A 20,622-nucleotide genomic window follows, 5' to 3' on the forward strand; every position below is an offset into this window, starting at 1 on the left:
GAGAAAACAGAGACCCAGGAAGAGTCCTGGAAAGTCCCATAGTCTCAGTATCCCAAACATGGTATAACTGCTACCACATTATCAAGCACTGGGCTAAATGCGTTAAACATATCACAGGCCGAAGAGGCAGATAAACCATTATTGAATCCCTATACACAAACGGGGAAGCTGAGGCACAGAAGAGTTAAGGAACTTGCCTAAAAAGGCACAGCTAGCAAGTGGTAAGAGCTGGTGTTTGAACCCATGAGGTTCTGACCCCAGAGCCTTTGCTATATATCATTTCTTCTTCTAACTAAGATGTCTTGTGTTTCTTGTACTTACATTAAAACAGTTGTGGCTAGGATAAGAAGAAAAAAAATGTAAAGGTTTTCAAAATATTCTCAGGGAGGAAAATACAAAAAGCCAAAATGTAAATCCCAAGATTGAAACTACAAATTTAAGACGTGGAAGTTTAAACTGGAATAGAGAACCTCACAAGCAAAGGGGTAATATCAAAAAACATCTTTTATTACTAGTTACTGCATGTGTCCCTTAAAGAACTAAAACACTAGCATCTGAGCCAAAAGGAGGGCTAAAAATAGGCATTTGCAGCAAGCTTTGGAAAGCTTTTAGCTTGCTTATGAGGCACTCATTTCTGTAGACTCCCAAAAACATATGCATCACAGAACACAAAAATTCCCAAGACCACACTGCCACTCCACTGGTGTTACATTTAAACTTGTCCAAGCTGCAAATAAAATCAGGGCTTGAAAGGGGGCTTCGAGATCCACGTAGACCACAAAGAAAGGTCCATTTAACCTTACCGAACAGACAAGTCAATCACAAAATGTTCTCCCCAAAAGCACCCGAGCCCTAACTACAGGATTAAACAAAAGCCACTGAATTAATTCAGTTAGTCTGTCAAAGACTATTCCAAAGTTTCAAAATCAACGAGCAGACAAGACACTTTCTTGCCTTAAGATTCCAGAAGAAACAAGAACAGAGCCAATCTATCCGACTCAAAATTTTGCTTTGGGCAAGCACGTTGGTTGGCTTCTCCACTCAGAAAAAAGGTGAGATGTCAGCCAAGCTGTCTTCCTCCCACGATCAATAACCCCAGTGACGCACCCTATCAAGGGCCCCTAGACTTGCACAAAATACCAGCTCAGGCACCCAATACCACCTGATGTCATGGCTGATTTAAAACCCACAAGGCAGGTTCACCATTGGCTAAGCAGCAGCAGCAGCTGCCGAAATAGCCCCATTTAAACTTCTGAGGAGTGCTCTCTCCTGGGGATGATTATACCCCTTTGAGTTTAAAGAGGGGGAAGGACCAAAGAGTGTCTTAGTTGCTTTCCCTCCCTCTGTGGGTGGATCAGGAGGGATATGCAAGAAAATGGAGGTTTCAGCACTGCCCTTTGCATAAGAGGGCTCTGGCAGGGAAAAGGGGGAAGGGCAAAAGGAAGAGTACCCGGTTTGAGGTACTTTAGTAAACCCCCAGCGTCCCCTCCTCCAAATGAAGCAACCTTAAAAGAAATAAAAATTGCAACACGCCATGTTCAGAATTAGCTGTTCTGGTTTTCCTAGGACTAGGAGTGATCCTACTCCCTTGAAAGTGAAGGCATTAGGCTCCCCTTTGCAACTTTCCCCATTTTGATGGTTTAAACCAGTCAGCATCAACCAGCGATTGCAGAAGGGGAGGAGTTTTGAAAAAGCACTAGGGCTCTGGCCATGGCCACAGGCCATCCTTCTAACTACAATCGGGTTTTGATACTGGCCCACTTCAAAAGGACCCCAAACCAAAGAATCCAGACGCCTTATGCCCTACGCGCCGGCAAAGGGGGAGAGAGGGCGCGCTCCCACACCAAGCCGACGGTCTATTCTCGGCAGAGAGAGGCCGAGACGAGCCTCCATATTCTGCACGGCCTTGCTCCCCATGCTGACAAGACTCCTTTGGGATTTCCTGCACCCCCACCTCCCCCGGGACCCGGCCCCAAAGGACCAAAAAATCGAGGGAGAGCGCGGGGAGCGCCAGTCACATGCCGCTCCCCGCGCGGGGAGGCACCACGTTGTCCTGGCTGCGGAGGAATGCCGGGAAGGGGGGCCGCGCACTCACACTCGCGCACACGCACACTCTCGACCGCGCCGCCGGCCCGCAGCCGTGTTCCACCCTCAGCGCGGCGGCGGCGGGCACCGAACGCACAGGCTGAGAGGCCGCGAGCTGCCCACGGGGCCAGCGGCGCATGGCGCCCAACTGTCACCCGCCCGCCCAGCCCGGCCACTCCCTCCTCTGCCGCCGCACGCCCCTCGTGCCGCCGCAAGCCCCCTCACATTTTCCGCCAACCCCTTAACCGGATTCCCCGCACACTCCATCCCACCCTCTCAAAGCGGAAGGTCCCCGGGATTGAGGAGGGAAACCATCGAATTCAGTGACACGTTGGGTTTCCTCTTCTCTCCATTCTCTCCGTAACCGACCCCTCAATCCGTCGCCAATGGCGACTCTACCGCCTGGTATCATCTACTCGAGAACAAAAGTTGTTAACTTTTAAACCCCGAGCCCTTGTGGTCGGTATGAACTCATCTCCCGGCGCTTTACTGCCCATGACATATGCTCATTAAACATTTACAACATGGGGACGATCGCAATGCTACCAAAGCGAGGAACGTGGGGCGGAGTGGAAAGAGTGGGTTTCCCGAGGAAGGTTTAGGCTGGAAAGCGTCTCTCACATCAACACGCGGTGGGGGCGAGGGCCCTTTGCACCGAAACCAGAGCCCACCCGATCCCGGCGGGGTAGGCCCGGACCACGCCGTTGTCCACTAACCGCTGGGGCCTCCCGGAGGCCGGGTGCTCCGGCAGGGGCAGGTTCCCCAGTGTGTCTGGGGGGAGTGTTCATTGGCCCGAATTAGCCAGAAAGCAATTAAAAAAAAAAAATTCCCGAGTCACCACGACCAGCGGCAGACCCCCGGGCCCTGGAGGCCGCTGGGGGAGGGGACGCCTATGTCCCCGGAAGAGGCCCCGGTACCCAGAATAGCAAGCAGGGAGACCCACCTGGAGGGGACTGTCCGTTCACAGTGGCCAGGACCGGCGGCAGCGCGTTCTTAGTCCACGGGTTCACCTTGGGCGGAGGGGCCTCCACGAAGTCTCGGCGCCCGGCGCCCGCGGCTCCGGCCACTCCTCCGCCAGCGCCCGGCTCACCGCCGCCCTCCTCCCCGTCGCTGAAGGCCAGGCCCTCGGCGCTGGGCGGCTGAGGAGGCCGCGGGCTCTCGCGCTCCAGCTGCCCGGTGCCCTCCTTGTGTGGCTTGGCGCAGGGCGGCCGAAGTCTGCGGCCACTGCCGTCCGGCTCCCCCCCTCCGACGTCGTTCGCCCCGGGTTCGCCCTTGCCCTCAGGCGGCGGCGGCTTCTTCCTCATCAGACCCCCGTGCTCTTCGGCCTGCAAGAGCGGGGCGCCTCCCGGCAGCAGAGGCTCCACCTGAGTGGCCATCTGCGCGCCCGCCCCCCCGGAGAAGCCGGGCACGACAGAGGCGGCCTCCCCCGCCTCGAACTTGGCTCTCAGGGCGCCCGCGACGCCTTCCTCCCGGGCGCTGGGACCCAGTCCCTGCGAAGGGTCGGGGTTCACGCTAGGCGCGGCCTCCCTCCCAGTAGGATGCAGCCGCCGTAGATCCAAGGCCCGCTGGCGGGGCGGGGGGGGGAGGAAGGCCCCCCACTCTGCGGTCCAGGCCTCCTTGGCGCGCGTCCCCCCCCGCCCGTTCCTCGCAAGGCACCCCCACCCGGAGCCTAAGCAGGCTTCTCGTCCCGTCCCTCCCTCCCCCCCGCCGCCGGGACGGCCCGAGCTTCCCGGCTCGGGGGCTACTGCAATATGGACGGACGGGGGAGAGGCGCGGCGAGACGACCCGACCACGCGATCCGCGGCAGGCGGCGGGCGGGCGCGCGCCTCGCGACGCGGCGGGCGAGGGGAGGGACGGCGCGGCGGGGGCGCGCCCGCCGCGGCTGACCCAGGCCGCCAGGCGGGCGGGAGGAGCGGGAGCGCGCGCGCACAGCCTCGAGGGCCCGCCCCTAGCCCCGCCTCTCGCCTCCGATTCCTCGGAGCACCTCCCAGGCTACGGGGTGAGGGGTGCTCAGACCCGACGGGGGCGAGCACGTGCCTGATGCAATTCGGCAGTGGAGGGGGGCAAAGAGGGAGGCAGGAGATACGGGGGGGCGGGGTGAAAAGGGGGAGGTGTCTTAAAGGGCCAACACTTGAGAACAGCCGCAGGTGGAGCACATGGGAGGGAGCCACGCGGCTGGCCGGGCCTGCTCACGCTGCTTAGGTTGGGTGCGCCAGGTTCGGGGAAAGGAACCATTAATGTCACCTTCGACTTACGGGATGATCGAGGGGGGTGGCCGTCCACCCCGAAGACGCGCCGAGGCCGCCGGTCCCCTGGCACCCCACGGGTTTGGCCCCTCCAGGCCCCGTTCCGGTGACCTTGGGCGAGCCGCCCTCACCTCCACGAGCTGTGCTCAGCTCCTCCCCGCCAACCCCGGGGACACTGCCGAGAGGTGTGTTTGACGCCCGGTCTGAAAGGCGGGTCCTTAACCCTTGGAGGCAGGGGACACCTAGGGAGAGGGAACGGAATTACCAGCCCCCAGCCTGGCCAAATCCCTGAAGCTGGGTATTTATGGGCAGGAAATGTCTTTTCTTTCAAGTGGATTTCGTTTTTTCTAAAGAATTGTTTTGGGTGGAGTTGAACCAACCCCTGATTGAGACTCTGGAGGTCTGAGATTTTATCCCGGCCCTGGTACTGCCCGTTATCAATTCGGCAGCAGTCACTAACTCAGTGGGCCTCAGTTTCCCTATTGTAAAACGAAGGACTGGTGTATGACCACAGTGATTTCAAACTTTAGTGCACATTTAATTCGATAAATATTTACTGACCTCGTACTGTGGAAGCCTTTGGGTTCTAGGAAACCGGGGTGTGGCAATAAACAAGGCTAACAAATTCCCTATCCTCGTGGAATTTACATTCTAAGGTGGAGAAAGAGACAATTAAATTATGGGATAAACAAGTTCTTGTCTATTATGTACGAAGACACCAGTGACTACAGTATATTAGTCTAGATCACCTACTTTAGTTTGGATGATGAGGGAAAACTTTGAGCACAGATTACAAAGCATGTTTAACAAGACTCCTTGGGTGCTTACCCACCAGGTGGTCCCACACTTGGAGAAGTCTTTGCCTCTAACTGTCTGTGATCCCACCTGCTCAAGACAGAACAGCCTGGAAATGTTGGCCATCTCCAAGACAATTTACAAAAGGCTTATTGAAAACCCTCTTGGAACTGCCCACAGGGCAAGGTTGGTTGTAGGCTGTTGTAACCAGGGCTACTGGGGAGAGGTGCTCAGGCAATCTGATGTCTAATCCCATCTCTTCTGTAAGTTAAACTGCACCATGGCCAGATCTGTGCACTCCCTTGGGCCCCATTTGCTGGTGGGAAAATGGGGGTGAATAATACTTGTTTCTACCTTGTGAGTTTTCATGAGGAGTCAAGGAAGACAATGTAAGTCAAAGAGCTGTGCACATTATAGAGACAGGCCAATTTTTCAAAAGAGGTACTAAAGAAGGTAATGATTAAAAGGATTTCAGTGAATTTAAGCAGGATTTTTCATGATTGTGTTACATACACCTTTAATCAGAAGGTAAATTCTTGCACATTGCCACTGAAATGCATTATTTTCTTATTGCATTTATTAATAAATAGTTCCTGAAGAGGTCATTCACACTAGGTCCTCTCTGGACTTTGTTAATAGGGGACAGAATGCTCATTTCTGGTCATTCTTTTCAATATTCCAGTAACTGCAGGTAGAGGGGAAAGATGCCCCCAATACAACTCATTTTTGGTCATTCTTTTCAATATTCCAGTAACTGCAAGTAGAGGGGAAAGGTGCCCCCAATACAACTCATGAGGGGACCACAGCTCTGTGTGGACAAGTAACCCAGATCACACCATTCAGCATTCTGTCTGAGCTGAACAACTACAACCAGGACCTGCTGTGTGGAGGCTGGAGGGGCTTTGGGATCTGCATATCCTGGGCCTGCCCTGGCCCAGAAAGGGCTTCTTGATACTTGTGCGTCATTTCACAGATGGGCAAACTGGGGCCAGAGGAGATGAGACCTGCCTGAAATTACATGTTAGAGCTATAACAGAAAGAATCTTAATGATTACTCAATCTCCTTGTTTTGCTGATGAGGATGCTAAAGTTGAGAGAAGTAAAGTTACTTATCCCAGGTCACGCAGGTAGTTTATGGCAGAGCCCAGTCTCACACCTGAGTACACTGATCCTAAATCCAGTAGCTTTTTCTACATAATGGACTTGGGATTTGAAATCAGAGTTTTTTGGTTTTGTCTTGTCTTGTTTTTAATTCCTATCCCACACAACATTCTATGTGCATGTGTTTAATTTTAATACTAATAATGATCCAATAGTTAAGAGTAGCTTTTATTGAGTAGCTACTATATCCCAGGTTCTATGAGAAATACTTGACATTCATTATCTCATTTAATCCTCACAATAATCCAGTGAGGTAGGTATTAATTCTTTCCACAAATATTTATTGAGTACCTACCATGTGCCAGGCACTAGGGTGTAGACCCTGCAGGTGTTACTGTCTTCAGCTACAAACAATTAGAAAGTTCAAAAGGAAAGTAAGATGGTCAGCTGGGTCCCAGGCAGCAGCTAAATATCAGAGTGGGCTTTTTCAGGGCAGTCTAACTCTACAGGCCTAGTTCTTACCCATCATCCCACACTGTGAGGCCTTCCTTCCCTCCACTGCCACATCCACAAGCATTTATGAAGAACCTGTCAAATACATAGGCCTGAGGAAGATCCTGAAAATCTTGAATCCTGTCTCTCTAAAAGGTAGACTCAAATTGGGGGCCCAAGTACTTAAGCAAAAAAAAAAAAAAAGTAAGACAACATACGATGTAGACAGAAAGGGACAAGGATTAGAAGACTGACTTGTGCTGTACCCATGACTTCGGCACATCATGCGCTGAAAACACAGACACACCGAGAAAAATCAAACTTGCAAAATAAAAAGGATAAAGGGGGTCCAGATACCTATTTGTAATCAATTATGTGTTTGTTTGCTCCTGGTGCTGACAATGTCCTAAAGAGAGACAGAGGAAGCTGAATGAAGGACCAGAGAGCCAGGAGACCTGGTTTGTACCCTGGGTTTCATCTAAGGCTTTGCTGAAAGACTTTGGGCAGCCTCCTCCCTAGGTTTCCATTTCCCCATCCACAAAATGAAAAGCACAATACCTGCCCATCTGGCTTATAACTGTGAAGAAAGATATAGCTTCCATGAAACTTTATTCTGTTTTTTTGTGGGGGGAGCATAGGTAAAAGTGGGGTGGGGTGGTTCTTTGAGTTACCTGTGCTTATCAGGAAGGAAAATTTCACACACTTGGATGTGCAGTTTTATCTCACTTTGAGTTTGATTTTCCAAAAGACCTTGTATTTCTGGGAGAACCCAGGCTGTATCACTTATCTGCTTCTGATATCAGGGGCTCCTGGGCAGGAGGCGTCTTAACACTGCCGTGGAGGAGTGAGTGGTGTCAGCAAAAGCAGGGGCCTTGGCCAAAACAAACAGTGCCAGCTGGGGAGTGTTTTTCCAAACCCTGAACATTCTTGGGCCTTCTGGTACCTGCCAAGAAACTTCAGTTCCTAGGAGGAGGCTCAGCCCGTCTCTTCTTGGGAAGTAGATGCAGACAGCAAGAGTTAGCGTGCAGGTGAGGAGTGAGAGAGTGTGCTGACTGTTCCCACACTACCTGGTTAACCCCCAGGGCAAACCTTCCCTGTAAGTATTATTATCCCCATTTTAAAGATAAGGAGGTAGGCTCAGAGGCAGTCCATGCTGCTCAGGGAGTTGGTAAAGGTGCAGAATGGGTTTGTAGTGAAGAAGGTCTGATAGAGAATTAACTTTTAACACATTCATTTCTCTGAGTTAGAGAGAGGTACCATTCCAGCCTTTTTCTCCTCCATTCTACGTATGCAGCCTCTCTTCCCAGCCTTGCTACCTTCCCTGGCATTCCTGCTCTTCTTAGGTGGTTTCATGATAGGCTTCCCCACTAATTGTTCTCCCTGCCATATATATATAGAACCTGTCAAATACATAGGCCTGAGGAAGATCCTGAAAATCTTGAATCCTGTCTCTCTAAAAGGCAGACTCAAATTGGGGGGCTATAAATATATAAATAAATATATATATTTATATACACACACAGACATATACAGTAGTTCCCCCTTATCCAAGGAGGATGTGTTCCAAGACATACCCCCCTGCCCAGTGGCTGCCTGAAAATGTGGACAGTAGTGAACCCTATATGTACTGTTTTCTTTTATACATACATTCCTACAATAAAGTTTAATTTATGAATTCGGCATAGGAGATTAATAACAGTAATAACACAATAGAAAAGGTATAGCAATATGCTGTAATAAAAGCTATGAGACTGTGTGTCCTCTCCTTCCCCACCCCTCCCTCTCTCTCTCTCTCTCTCTCTCTCTCTGATAACCAATCTGATAACTGAGACAGCTACTAAGTGACTAACAGCTGAGTAGCATATACAGTGTGGATGGGCTGGCTAAGGGGATAATTCACATCCCTAGCAGGACAGTTCAAAGTTTCATCACGCTACTCAGAATGGTGTGTAATTGAAAACTTAGGAATTGTTTATTTCTGGAATTCTTCACTTAGTATACTTGGACTGTGGTTGGCTGCGGGTAACTGACACCACTGAAAGTGAAACCATGGATACGGGGGAACCACTGTCTATATATTATATGTTATATATAATGTACATAGTATACATTATATAGCTATACTTTTAAATGATAAAATATAACTGTGCATTAACTTTAGCAAACAAAAAAATGTTTTTTGTCTTGTGACGTGACACCCACATAAAAGCCCACAACCCACAGGCAATCACCAGCAACATGTTAGTATATTTTCTTCTAGCATTTTTTTCTATGTCTATTTTACATAATTGAGATCATATTGCACATTCAGCATTTTTATTTTTTGTTTCCCCCTCAACACTTTATCATGAGTGCTTTCTCCACATCACTGCAGACCCCTTCCATACAATCAGTTAAATGTCATCTATTAAGCACCTATGGAATCCCTTACCTCACAGCACACCTTCTATTTGTATCACAGTGCATTTCCCAAAGAGCTTTCACGGAGACAGGACAAATATGATCGTCCCAGCTGACATCTGAAGAACTGAGCCCCACAGAAGTTCAGTGACTTGCTCCTGGATGCCAGGGCAGCAGAATCAAGATCAGAACCCAGGCTTCACCCCTCCCATTCCAGGCCCTTACATCACACAACAGGAGGCACAGGTGGCACATATGGAAAATGCAAAACCCCACCAGCAGACTCAAGTAACCATGTTTAACCACTCCAAGGTAAGGAAACATCCAAGTTCATGGAGACAGGTGGAAATCAGCAGCCAAAATGAAGGCAGAAGGCAATTTTCCCAGCAACATGACCATAACTAGGCAAAGGCACTGAGCTCCCAGGACAGAAGGGCCCTGACCTAGGGACTAGGGTGGAAATAATAAAAGGGTAAGACATGCCCTCTGACCCGGGAGCAAACCTCTCTACACCAGCACATTGTTCTCTTCACAAACCACTAGCCTGTCCTTTACCTGTGACACAGAAAAAAACAAAACAAAAAACAAAGGTTTGGGATCAAGAGTTGGCTTCAGGCTGAGGTTTGCCTACTTCCTAGCTATGCGATATCAGGAAAGTTACTTCACTTCTCTGAGCTTCAATGTCTCCATTTACAAAATGATGAAAAGGAAAACACTTGTCTGATAAAATTCATTATGCCTTGGAAAACTTAAGTGAACCAATATTTGTGAAAGAGTTTTATAGTCCCAGCTCCACCATCCACCAGCTCTGTAGCCTTGGGCAAGTTCTTTCACCTCTCTTGGCCTCAGTTTTCTAATGTGTAAAATGGAGCTGACAACACCACCTACCTCTCAGGTTATTGTGAGGATTAAGTGAGTTAATACATGCAAAGTGTCTAGAACAGTGCCTGACATATAGCAAGTGCTCAATAAACATTCACTATTACTACAAAGGATTAGTGGTCAATGGCATAGAGGCAAGAGAAACGGTCTTCAAATCTTACAAAGAAAGCAGAGCAAGTGCAACCCTATTCTATACTTGAGGAAACTGAGGTTCAGAAACAGGAGGCGTTTATCTGGAGTCACACTGCTAGTCGGTGGCAGTTCTAGGACTTGTAAAGATTCCGAATACAATGCTTTCCCCCTCCAGATAATATCCTAGGTGTTGCAAGGTGTCAGCCCTCTGGCAAGTTACAGTTACAGCCCCCATGCATTTTTTCTTTGGCCCACATGGTATTTTTTTTAAATTGAATTTAACTGTGATTAGATGGGTCTAACACACACTAGTACATTTGTTGTTCCCAGCCAACTACCCTCATTTAAATCCCTGCACAGGCTGATACCATGCCATTCACTATACACAAGGTACTGTCAAGTTCAGGAGACTAAAAGGGAAGCAGAGAGGACCATGGGCCAGAGGGATGGGAAACAGGTAGTCAGGGAAGCCTTTCTGGAGGTGGCTGTATTTCAATTAAGACTTAAAATTGGGGAGTGGGATGTGTCCAGATTAAAAGGGAGAGTAAGGGACAGGGCAGATTGCTTTAACCTTCAGGGATGTTTTTGACTTTCCCTGCCAAAGCTTTTCCAGGCTTTTTCCTTGGTAAAAGAAAAGAAAGAAATGAGCTGCCCTTTATTTCAGAAGAGGACACATGACTCCAGAGGCACAGAGTCAACACACAGTGCCAGTGTTTGTTGATTGAGCAATTGATCTGTGACATTATCTCTGAGGACTGGGCCCTGCACAAGGCAGCTGGAGAGAGGAGCGATCTGGGAGCCCAAGTAAGGTAATAACAGCGAGAACGACAATGACGGTGGCAGGGGCTGGAGGCGGGGGGACTTTTACTTAGGGTGGCGCTTCCCAAGGAATATTCCCCAAAACGTGAAGAGATCGTCCACCAAGATGACATCACTTTTGGGAAATGAAACAATTTGGGTTAAGCAAAGTTAAATGAGTGTTTTTGCTATACGATGTCTTGGGGCCCTTAATGTTCCTGGTGAATCTTTAAAAAGGAGGCAGCGATTGCAGCGTTCCTCAGACTCTTGTGCTGCAGAACAAATCTGGGCCTGGTGTTCTGTGGAACCCAAACACTGACTCAGGTTTGTCAAGGTACCTCCCTTTCGGACAGTGGGATTTAGGAAGAGGTTTGCCTTCCAATTCCAGCCCTGCTGCTACTTCGCATGGGACCTAGAAAAGTCCCTTTTCTTCTCTGGACTTCAGTTTTCCAAATTAAAAAAATGAAAGTCTGGATATGCTGGAAGTTTCCTTTCATCCTAGCAGTCTCAGTAGCAGCTGCTCTTGTTTCATACCTCCACGGCAAAGCAGATGAGCGCTGCTCACAGGAAGGAGGCGGGCAAGGGTCTGGCAAGTGGACGAGGCTGCCCGCCTGCCTTTCCCAGCAACAGTCACCGGATCAGAAAGGTTTGACAATTCTCATGGGGTCCCACAGCACTTGACTGTCGAGATCTGTGGCATATGAGTGGCCTAATTACCTCATATGGGCAAAGGGCACAGAGATCACCAGATAAAAACAAGGAATAAATAGCCTAGCTCATTTTGTGTGTGTAGCATTGCCTGGTGCGTCTTCCCCAAGGCTCCAAGGTGACTGAGCTCCCAGGCAGCCCCTCAGCTGGAAAAGCTAGAAATGTTACAGCATGCCTGCCACTCTCCCGCCAAAACCCTTCCAATAACTTCATACTGCAACAAGAATAAACTCCAGACCTCTTACCTTGGCCCATAAAACCCTGTGTGCTCCAGACTCCAACCACCTCTGACTTCCCCTCTCTTTTCATCTCCCCAGCCCTTGCCATGTGCCAGCTCCTCAGACACATGGGGCTCATCCTAGCCCGGGGGCTCTGGGCATAGAGTTCCCACTGCCTGGAACATGTTCCCCCCAACACACGCACACACACAAACACCACACACTTCTCATGCTTCAAGCCTCAGCTTGAATGGCCCCTTCTCAGAGAGACTTCCCTTCACCAACTTGGCTGGCATACTCCGTGTTCCTCATAACACAGATCACGATCTCTGATTTTATGTGTTTACCTACTTTCTGCCCATTTCCTCCACTTATGTGTAAACTCCACAAGACTGGAACGTATGGCCACTTTGTTCATTTTTTAGTATCCTCAGTCCTAAGCACAGTGCTTAGCATAGTAGGGAGTAAATATTTTGTTGAATGAGTGTTGTGTGGCCTCTGGCACGTTGTGCTCCCTCTCTGGGCCTCTGTATCCCCATGTGTGAAAAGGAGTGGTTGGATGAGGTGCTGCTGAGGGCCCCTGGAGGTCTGACTGTGGTTCCACGACTAATACTGGGGCCTCAGGCCCAGGAGTGAGCCTGGCAGGTTGTGCCTCCATAGCACTGCACACAGTGCACTGATTTAATCAGGCAGCAGGCGCCCTGTAGTTTAGTGTTCTGTTCCTCCTCCCCAGTCCATGGGTTAGAGGCCATGCTGTCAGACTTCCAGGATGACCCTCTCTCAGCCACCTGTTCTCCCAGCTCACTGATCCCGGTGCCTGAGAGGAGGGGATGGTTGGCAGGCAGGCTGGGCTGGGAGAGGATGTGCAATCTGGGAACCCAAGGACAGGGAGGACTTATCACTGTCCTGAACTGAAAGACAGGAATTTTGGAGAGATTTCATCACATCCTCTAATCTCTGGTTAGAAGGAACCTTCCAGGATGCTCGGCTAGCCCTCTGCTTTAAGCCTAACTGCCCTTTAAACAGTGCTCAGCAGTGATCCACTTGAAGCGCTCGGAAAGGGCCACACCGCCTGTCCGGCCACTCATCTTGCCAATGAATAGCTTTGTTTAGAAAGTACTTTAATCAGCAGCATGGTTAAACATGAGGCAGTGCAGGACAGGGCAAAGGGCCTAGGCTCAGAGCCAGGTGGCTTGGGCGGAATCCCACCTCTGCAACCTACTTGCTTTGTTTGCTTGAGCAAGCCATGACCCCTGGCTGTGCCTCCACTTTGTCTTCTGTAAAAGAGGGGCAACCCTTATTGGGCTGTTGGGAGAGCCACAAGTGTTAACACCTAGTGGGACGGCAATAAACGTCTGTAACTTTACCACCTATGAGTGTTCGTATAGTTTTTATTTTCATATTTAGATCTTGGGCTCTGTTCTCTAGGTAGGTTTGTTTGGAAAAAAGACAGTGGTGGCTCCAGCCCAAAGACACAGGCCCAGGAGTTTGGAGGGGCAGGCTCGCTGGCAACCGTGAGAGTAGACTCATTTCTCTGGGCTGCAGCATCCTCACCAGGAAAAAGGAGTGTGCGTAACCCTGATCTTGCTTTTTGCCATAGAACCCTTGTGTTAGATCAAAGGAGAAATGGAACAAGAAGACTTTGAAAAGTGAAAAATGCTACAGAAATGTGAGGGATTCACCTTATTTTGTTGCAGAAGCCTTTTCCTCTTTTAGTAAGGCACATTAGCTTCCAAACAGCAAAACAGCTAAACTTAACCTACTTGGCAAGCGGCGTGGTTCTGGTACTTGTTGTGAATTTGAAGCTAATCCCTTCAGAAGCTTCTTTCATTAATGTACTGGAGCAAGCAAATTTGAGAAGGGTTTATTTATAAGCATTTGGTACATTCCTACAGGATGCAGGGCTTGGTTCTGCCATCTTTGTTTATTGTTACAACTATTGATTATTTCTTTAGTTTCTCTTCTTCAGGAATTTGATTGGAAGGATCCAGGTGGGGTGCATTCACTTCGCAAATGTCAGCAGCACACAGTAGCGCTGCATAATTTCAGGAAGTCTTGTGTGACCTTTGTTCAGTACCTGTCATGTCATGTCGGCCCCTAGAGTCAGCCTTCTCATTGTGCAGATCAGAAACCAAGATCTGGAGAAGGGAAAGTACTTGCCCAAAGTCACAGCTGGTTAATGGCAGAGGTTCGACTAGATAACAAACCAGGTCTCTTGACGCCACACGCCAGTCTCTTTCTAACAGGTGTATAGAATCTTGCAATTTTTCTAAATTAGCTGATTTTGTATCAAAATGTTGTAATTCGTAGGGGTTTACATTTGTCAAAACTCATTGAGCTGTATACTGAAAATCTGTACAGCATATTATTGTAAATTTAGCTCGATTTTTAAAGATTTTATTTATCTATTTTTAGAGAAAGGGAGAGGGAGGGAGAAAGAGAGGGGGAGAAACATCAATTGGTTGCCTCCCACAGGCATCCCGACTGGGAACGGAACCCACAACCCAGGCCTGTGCCCTGATCGGGAATCAAACCAGTGACTTGTGGGACAATGTCCAATCAACGGAACCATGCTGGTCAGGGCTTAGCTCAGTATTTTAAAAAATGATAAAATGTACAGCAGAGTCCTATTTCATGAGAAGGTCGGTGTCTGAGGTCAACATTTAGGGCAAAAATAATGTACAATCAACATGGTTTAAGGAGTGTGCAGGGGAAGGCAGCACATTGGAGCCAGCACAGTCTCTGAGACAGTGTTTCTGTGGGCATTGTAACAGCCTGCTGTTTCTTCAGAAAGTCCACATTAGATGCCAGTTGGCAATGTAGAGATTAGGTTGTGAGGAAAAAGAAAATTTCTCAATAGGGTGGGATGTGCACGTGGTAACCAAGGTTGCTGAGGGAATGGTGGTTATAGTGTCCCAACTCAGACAGATAGACAGACAGACATGCATATATGGAAGCATGCACACATACATGTGCTCCCTGACCTCCCTGAGCAGATTCCTGGGACAGGGTAACCGAGGGCCTGGAGCTGGAGACGAAGATCAGAGTGTCCCCGGGACCCAGCGTGCGAGTGGAGTCAGGGAAAGTTCAGGGTCCCCGAGTGGGAAGGCTGAGGTTAAGGGGTTGGAGCAGGGCTGGAAAGCTGGGACAATGGGAACACCTCATTCAAGACGATAAGGCAGCGGTGAGAAGCCAGGCAAGGAGCAGGTCAAAAAGAGAGCAGAACAACAACAAAACTGCTACCCCGTTGCAGCCTGTCTGGTATACACAAAATTTACATAAGTCGTATTTCTATTTTTGAGGTTTTATTTTATATATAATTAGAAATCACTGCTAACAATTTTAACATAATAATGACTGTAACATTAGGGCATGCTTAATCTGTGCCAGGCACTCGCGCTTTCCATGAATTCTCTCACACGATGACCCTTTGCAGTAGGTACTCTGGTTAAACCCATTCTGCAGATGAGGAACCCATTCTGCAAAGGTTAAGCTGCTGGTGCAAATTCATTTTTCAGTGTCAGAGCTACGTTCAAACCCACAGCTGTCTGATCCCAAAGCCTGCGTTACTGACCGCCTGGCTATGCTGCGAGGTACTTACTTGTCACCCTGTTCGTGGCTCCCTCCATTTACCACAAACATAGAGTTTATGTGTTACTTAAGTTGTTCAAACAGCACCCCTACCACTCTCTGATGGCCTTGGCATATTTGTTTCAAAGATAAGACAAAAGTCAACTTTCCTCTAGAAGTCCCAAGCCATGTAACATTCCAGGTGGGTCCAGGCAGCTCATGAATGAGACAAGCCTGGGGACTAGGAGTGGTTTGGGGTGGTGGGACTGTACCCCAAGCATTCACCTCCCTCATCTGCATACTGACTGCATCGCACACTACAGCAGGGCAGACACCCACCTCCCCGGACCAACTTCAACCTGAGGGGAGGGCAATGGGCAGACAGGAAAGGCTGTCAAATATGGTAATTGCAATAATATGATTTATCTTAAAAGAATGATTACAATTATGTAATTAACGCTTTGTATTCAGACATTTTCATCTCTAAGGATCTCTGAGTGTCTTACAGATTATTTAAATATAGATCACATACATTGCTGGAGACAAAGTCTATAGTTTCAGAAGATAATTAAAATTCCTTCCCCTTTGGAATTAAGAGAAGTGCCTATGGGATGAATATTATGCCCACCAGACAGATGAATAGATCTAAACCAGAGAACTCTAAACACAGGGCTGGAGAAGATCTTGAAGATCAATTTATCCAGGAAAAACAAACAAATAGCTAATAAACATAATACCCTTTGAAAAAAATCCCCCACTCATCCAGAGATTATTATTCAATTACAGCACTCCGCCCCACTAAGCCCAGACTAATTCTCAGAATCGTTCTCTCTATACCACCCAATCAGAGTTGAACCCTATTTGCCATCCTGAAAATTTGCCTGCTCTCATCCTTCCAATGCGACAGACAAGGGACTGAAGTTCAGAAAGGTAAATTAACTTGCTCAGAGTCACACAGTCGGCAATGCAAAGCTGAGGTGTTCAACTTGCTGCCTCTATCTTAATCTCTACCCTGACTCCTTGATCTGTTGAAAATATATACAATACTTGGCAGATTATATGTTTTGCACCAGATCCCTCTTTCTTGAATGAGCTGTTTAGAACGCCTCCACCGTGATTTCCTGGGTGACAATGGGCCTGTTTTAACCTCTCTCAGTGTCAGGTGTTTTCGTGTTGAAAATGGAGCTGGTAGTCTGGGTTCATATTCCTGCCTCTTTTCCTAGTAAATTAGAGTGCTCTTTTGAGAAATGTCTTCTGCTTAAATTTCTTTGACTATGGGGAAAGGACCAGATGTTTTGAGAGCACCTTGTCCAGATAAGGTACGGTGTTCCTGCCACAATGTGTTTTTGCCCTGCTAGAGAGCATAAAAATGAAGCAAGACATTGGCTGGCTGTGGTGATCTGACTATGGTAAGGCCATTTGGAAGGAAGTGGCATTTAAGCAAGACTTTGGAGATCAATAGGATTAAATGTTTCTTTTGATTATAAAAGTACTACATGGTCATTACATAATTATTGGGAAAGACAGAATGTCAAGGGGAAAAAGTCACTAATATCCTTTATCCATAAACGCTGTCAACATTTTGTTTTATTTTTTCTCTCCTAATATCTTTTTATTTCACGCATAAGTGTTTAGTTTTCATTCTCCTTTCACATGGTGTTTGTTAATCTATGCATGTCATTTTATATTTTGATTTTTTAAAAGTCTTAATATACTATGAAAGTACTCCTTAACCCAGTAATCTAACTTACCTAGAATAACCAACAGAAATGCATACATACCTATGTTCACCAAAAGGCATGTGCATACAGCACTTTCTGTAATAGCCCCAAACTAGACTGACTATCCATCAATAGAGTGGATAAATATTGACGTATATACACAAAATTGAAAACTATACCGTGGTGAAAATAAACTATCGCCACACATTATAATGTGGGTGAATCTCACAAATAGGGTGTTGAGCAAAAGAAACCAGACAGAAAAGAGAACAAATTATATGACCCACTGATGTAACCATGGTATAAGATGTCAGAACCCTTAGGGACAGGGCTAGTGACTGGAAGGGAGGTAGCTGACTGTAGGTCACATAATACAGTTGACCTCTGAACAACACAGATTTGAGCTGCACGGGTCCACTTATAGACGAATTTTTTTCATTAAATACAGTTGGCCCTTTGGATCTGCATGTTTTCCGTCATCTGCGGATTCAAATAACTGCGAATGGAAAATAGTATTTTCACATTCCCAACTGTAATTTCCCAACTGTGGATGGAAAATATTGTTTGGATCCATGGTTGGTTGAATCCACAGATGCAAAGGGCCAATTACAGTTAAGTCTTTGGGGAGTCAAAAATTATATGAGGTTCCTAACTGCAGGGGTCAGCTCTCCTAACCCATGCTGTTCAAGGGCCAAACCTTTAAGTAGTTGGTGAAAATGTATCAAGCTGTATATTTATGATGTGTACTTTTCCATGTAGTGCTATATGTAAGTCAATAAAACATTAATTAACTAAGTTGTTGTAGGAAAACAAATCCATCAGGCAGAGGGCGCCAAGAATGTCACTTTGGGCAGAAGGAACAGCACAAACAAATATCTCAGGGGTGGGAACTGGAAAACAATCCAGCCTGTAACATAGGTATTACAATATTTTGTATAAACAATCTACCCCAAAACTTAGGGCCTAAAAACAATTACATCTATTTCCGCATAACTCTGAGTTGGCAATTTGGGCGGAGCTCAGCTAGATAGTGCTGCGAGCCTCATCGAAGGTCACCCATGCGGTTGTAGTCATGGAGATTGATAGGCTGGGTCATCCAAGATGGTCTGTGCTGTTTACCCTTTTTGCCTGCTCTAGAAAAATGAATCTGGGCCCTTTAAATATCTTTTTTTTTCTTTTTGGCCAGTTGGCAGTATGCTCCATTTTGTCAGCAGGGGGGGCTGGAGAGGCATTACAGTAAGAAGGGGTCTTTGCTTCCTCCTTTCAGGGGGCTGGCTCCCCAGGCTCCTGCAGTGTGGGTGGCCCTCCATCCCCTCCTGTGGTGCACAGAGACCAGCGGCAGCTGGAAGCCGGCAGCTTCCCCAGGAAACTCTGTCTCAACTGATTTTGTCCCGAAGTGTCTCTAGTGAGACATTTCCCTATGAATGGCTTTTCTGGCACCTGACGGGGCACATTTTCAACAGTTTTCAGAGGATCCCTTCTACCAAGTTCGCTGGCCTGGCAGGGTACCACGGTGACTTCTCTGCCATCTAGCAGACATGGCCATGTTCTCTCCAATGAGCTCTGAGTCTCAGCCCTGGGGTGCTCCTCTGTGGGCGCTGTAAGGCAGCCCTAGGGGTTGTGGCTGCTCCTTAGTCCTGCTGTTTCTATTTCTGTAGAGTGCTCTGTACTCCCTATTAGTCATTTCCTTGTTACTTCAACCCCTGTTGTAAGTAGTACTTCTTTATGCTAAATTCTCCCTGTTTAAAGTACTGTGTGGTTTCTCTCCTGGCTGGACCCAGACAGACCCATGCCTCGCTCATCTGTCTGATGGCTGGTGCTAGCTGTGCCTTTCTCTCCATCTCTCTCCCGCAGGATTGGCTCAGGTTTTGTTTTGCATGGCAGCTGAGGTCCAAAAACGGTAAATGCGGAAAATGCAAGGCCCCTTGAAGCCAAGGCTTAGATGTCCCATAATATCACTTCAATTGATACCTATTAATCAAAGTAAGCCATAGGACAAGCCCAGAGTCAAAAGGAGGAAAAATAAACTTTATCTCTTGATTGGAAGAGTGGCAAAGTCATACTGCAAATGGGCCTGGGTACAGGAATGGGAGGAACTCTTATAGCTATCATTGCAAACAATCTACCGCAGACCCATTGCATCAAACTCCACAGGATATTGCAGTATCAGGTAAATTTTGATTTAATGCCAGATATTGTGAATGAAAAAATTATAGCAAAATTGTAGCTTCAGAGAAATCAGAGAGTTTTTTACTTTTGCTTCTGGCAGGCATTTAAACCCAAGTCCTAAAGAAACTGAACTGATTAGATGCTCGTCTTCAATTTTGTTGGGGCTAGTCTATGTCTAATTCACCTCTCTTCCTACAATGTAGCCGTTTGGGGGCTCCATTTGAAAGCTGGGATGTTTGTTAGGGACATTGCTCCTTCACAGACCCTGAAGTTTTGTAACACCTCCAGACGCTCAGCTCAGCATCCTGGCCATCTCTTGGAAAACAGCATATGCCTTGAAGGGCAGAGTGGCAGCTGAACGTAGGGCTTAGCTCTCGGCATTTCCCTTACCTCTGGCATCTCGACCTCCTCAGGTCCCTGTTGTTTCTCTAATGCCTTCAGGCGCGCGCGCGCACACACACACACACACACACACACACACAAATTTATTTTGTTTGGCATCCAGCTCTTCTTACAATTCTCAGTGGGACAATGGTTTTCAACAAGCTAGTCTATAATTATTCAAAATAATAATAAAAAACAACAACTCTCACTCACCTAGCATTTATATTACATTTTTCAGTGTGCAGGAACCATGCCTTATTCCTCTCTTTAGTGCCAGGGCTCCCTTGCTTTAAGTTCTTAATAAATACCATTTGAATAAATGAATAACAGTTTGTAAATTGCTTTCACTTTCACAACTTTTACACTGTAGGCAGAAAAGGAATTAACCTTCCTATAGTACTTGATGCTGGCTCCAGAGAAGACCTGCACAAAGGTTGACTAACCAGAACTCTGGAGTAATCCAGAACCAGCACAGTGTTCTTTCCCTCTGGGCCAGATTGCACCTTAATGGTCCAGAACATTGTGGGCTTGGGTGTCAAGTAGACCTGAGCTTAAACACTAGTTCTGCCACTTACCAACTGTGTGGCCTTGGACAAGTTTTAGATTCCTCGTCTGGTAAAGGGGAGATGATGATAATAGGAACTACTCCAGATACTGCTCTTGGGAAGATTAAAGTGAGTCAATGTGTATAAAGTACATGGCAGAGTCACTGGATCTGTAAATAGGAGTTATTATTTAAGGGAGGGTCAGTGTGGTGAACAAGGCGCCTTTCTCAGAGGGGCCTCTGCAACTCAGAGGCAGGTGCAGCAACCAGTGATACCTCACCGTGTTTTTCTCCCCAAGGGCTGGGGGCTCTACCCCTGGCGCATTATGGTTCTCTCTGTGCAAAAGACCCACCCTAAGTCCTGCTGATAATCTCAC

The 20,622-nt window shown here is 47.5% G+C and overlaps 1 protein-coding gene across 4 annotated transcripts in view; it reads right to left on the reverse strand.

The window, feature by feature from the left end:
• Positions 1–20,622, reverse strand: part of LARP1 (La ribonucleoprotein 1, translational regulator) — a 95,454-nt gene that overhangs the window by 45,932 nt on the left and 28,900 nt on the right. The window contains exon 1 of one of the 4 annotated variants that reach the window (XM_054568130.1): positions 3,029–3,809. The exons of 2 other annotated variants lie outside the window; for them this stretch is intronic. In XM_054568130.1, the coding sequence (XP_054424105.1) occupies positions 3,029–3,461 (433 nt within the window). In that variant the 5' untranslated portion in view covers positions 3,462–3,809. Of the gene's footprint in view, positions 1–3,028; positions 3,810–20,622 lie in introns of those variants that run through there. One more of the 4 variants, XM_054568131.1, reaches the window with a different exon arrangement.

Source organism: Pteronotus mesoamericanus, unplaced genomic scaffold (genome assembly GCF_021234165.1).
Source record: "Pteronotus mesoamericanus isolate MK-2021 breed Mesoamerican mustached bat unplaced genomic scaffold, CSHL_Meso_final contig_2, whole genome shotgun sequence".
Lineage (NCBI taxonomy): Eukaryota > Metazoa > Chordata > Mammalia > Chiroptera > Mormoopidae > Pteronotus > Pteronotus mesoamericanus.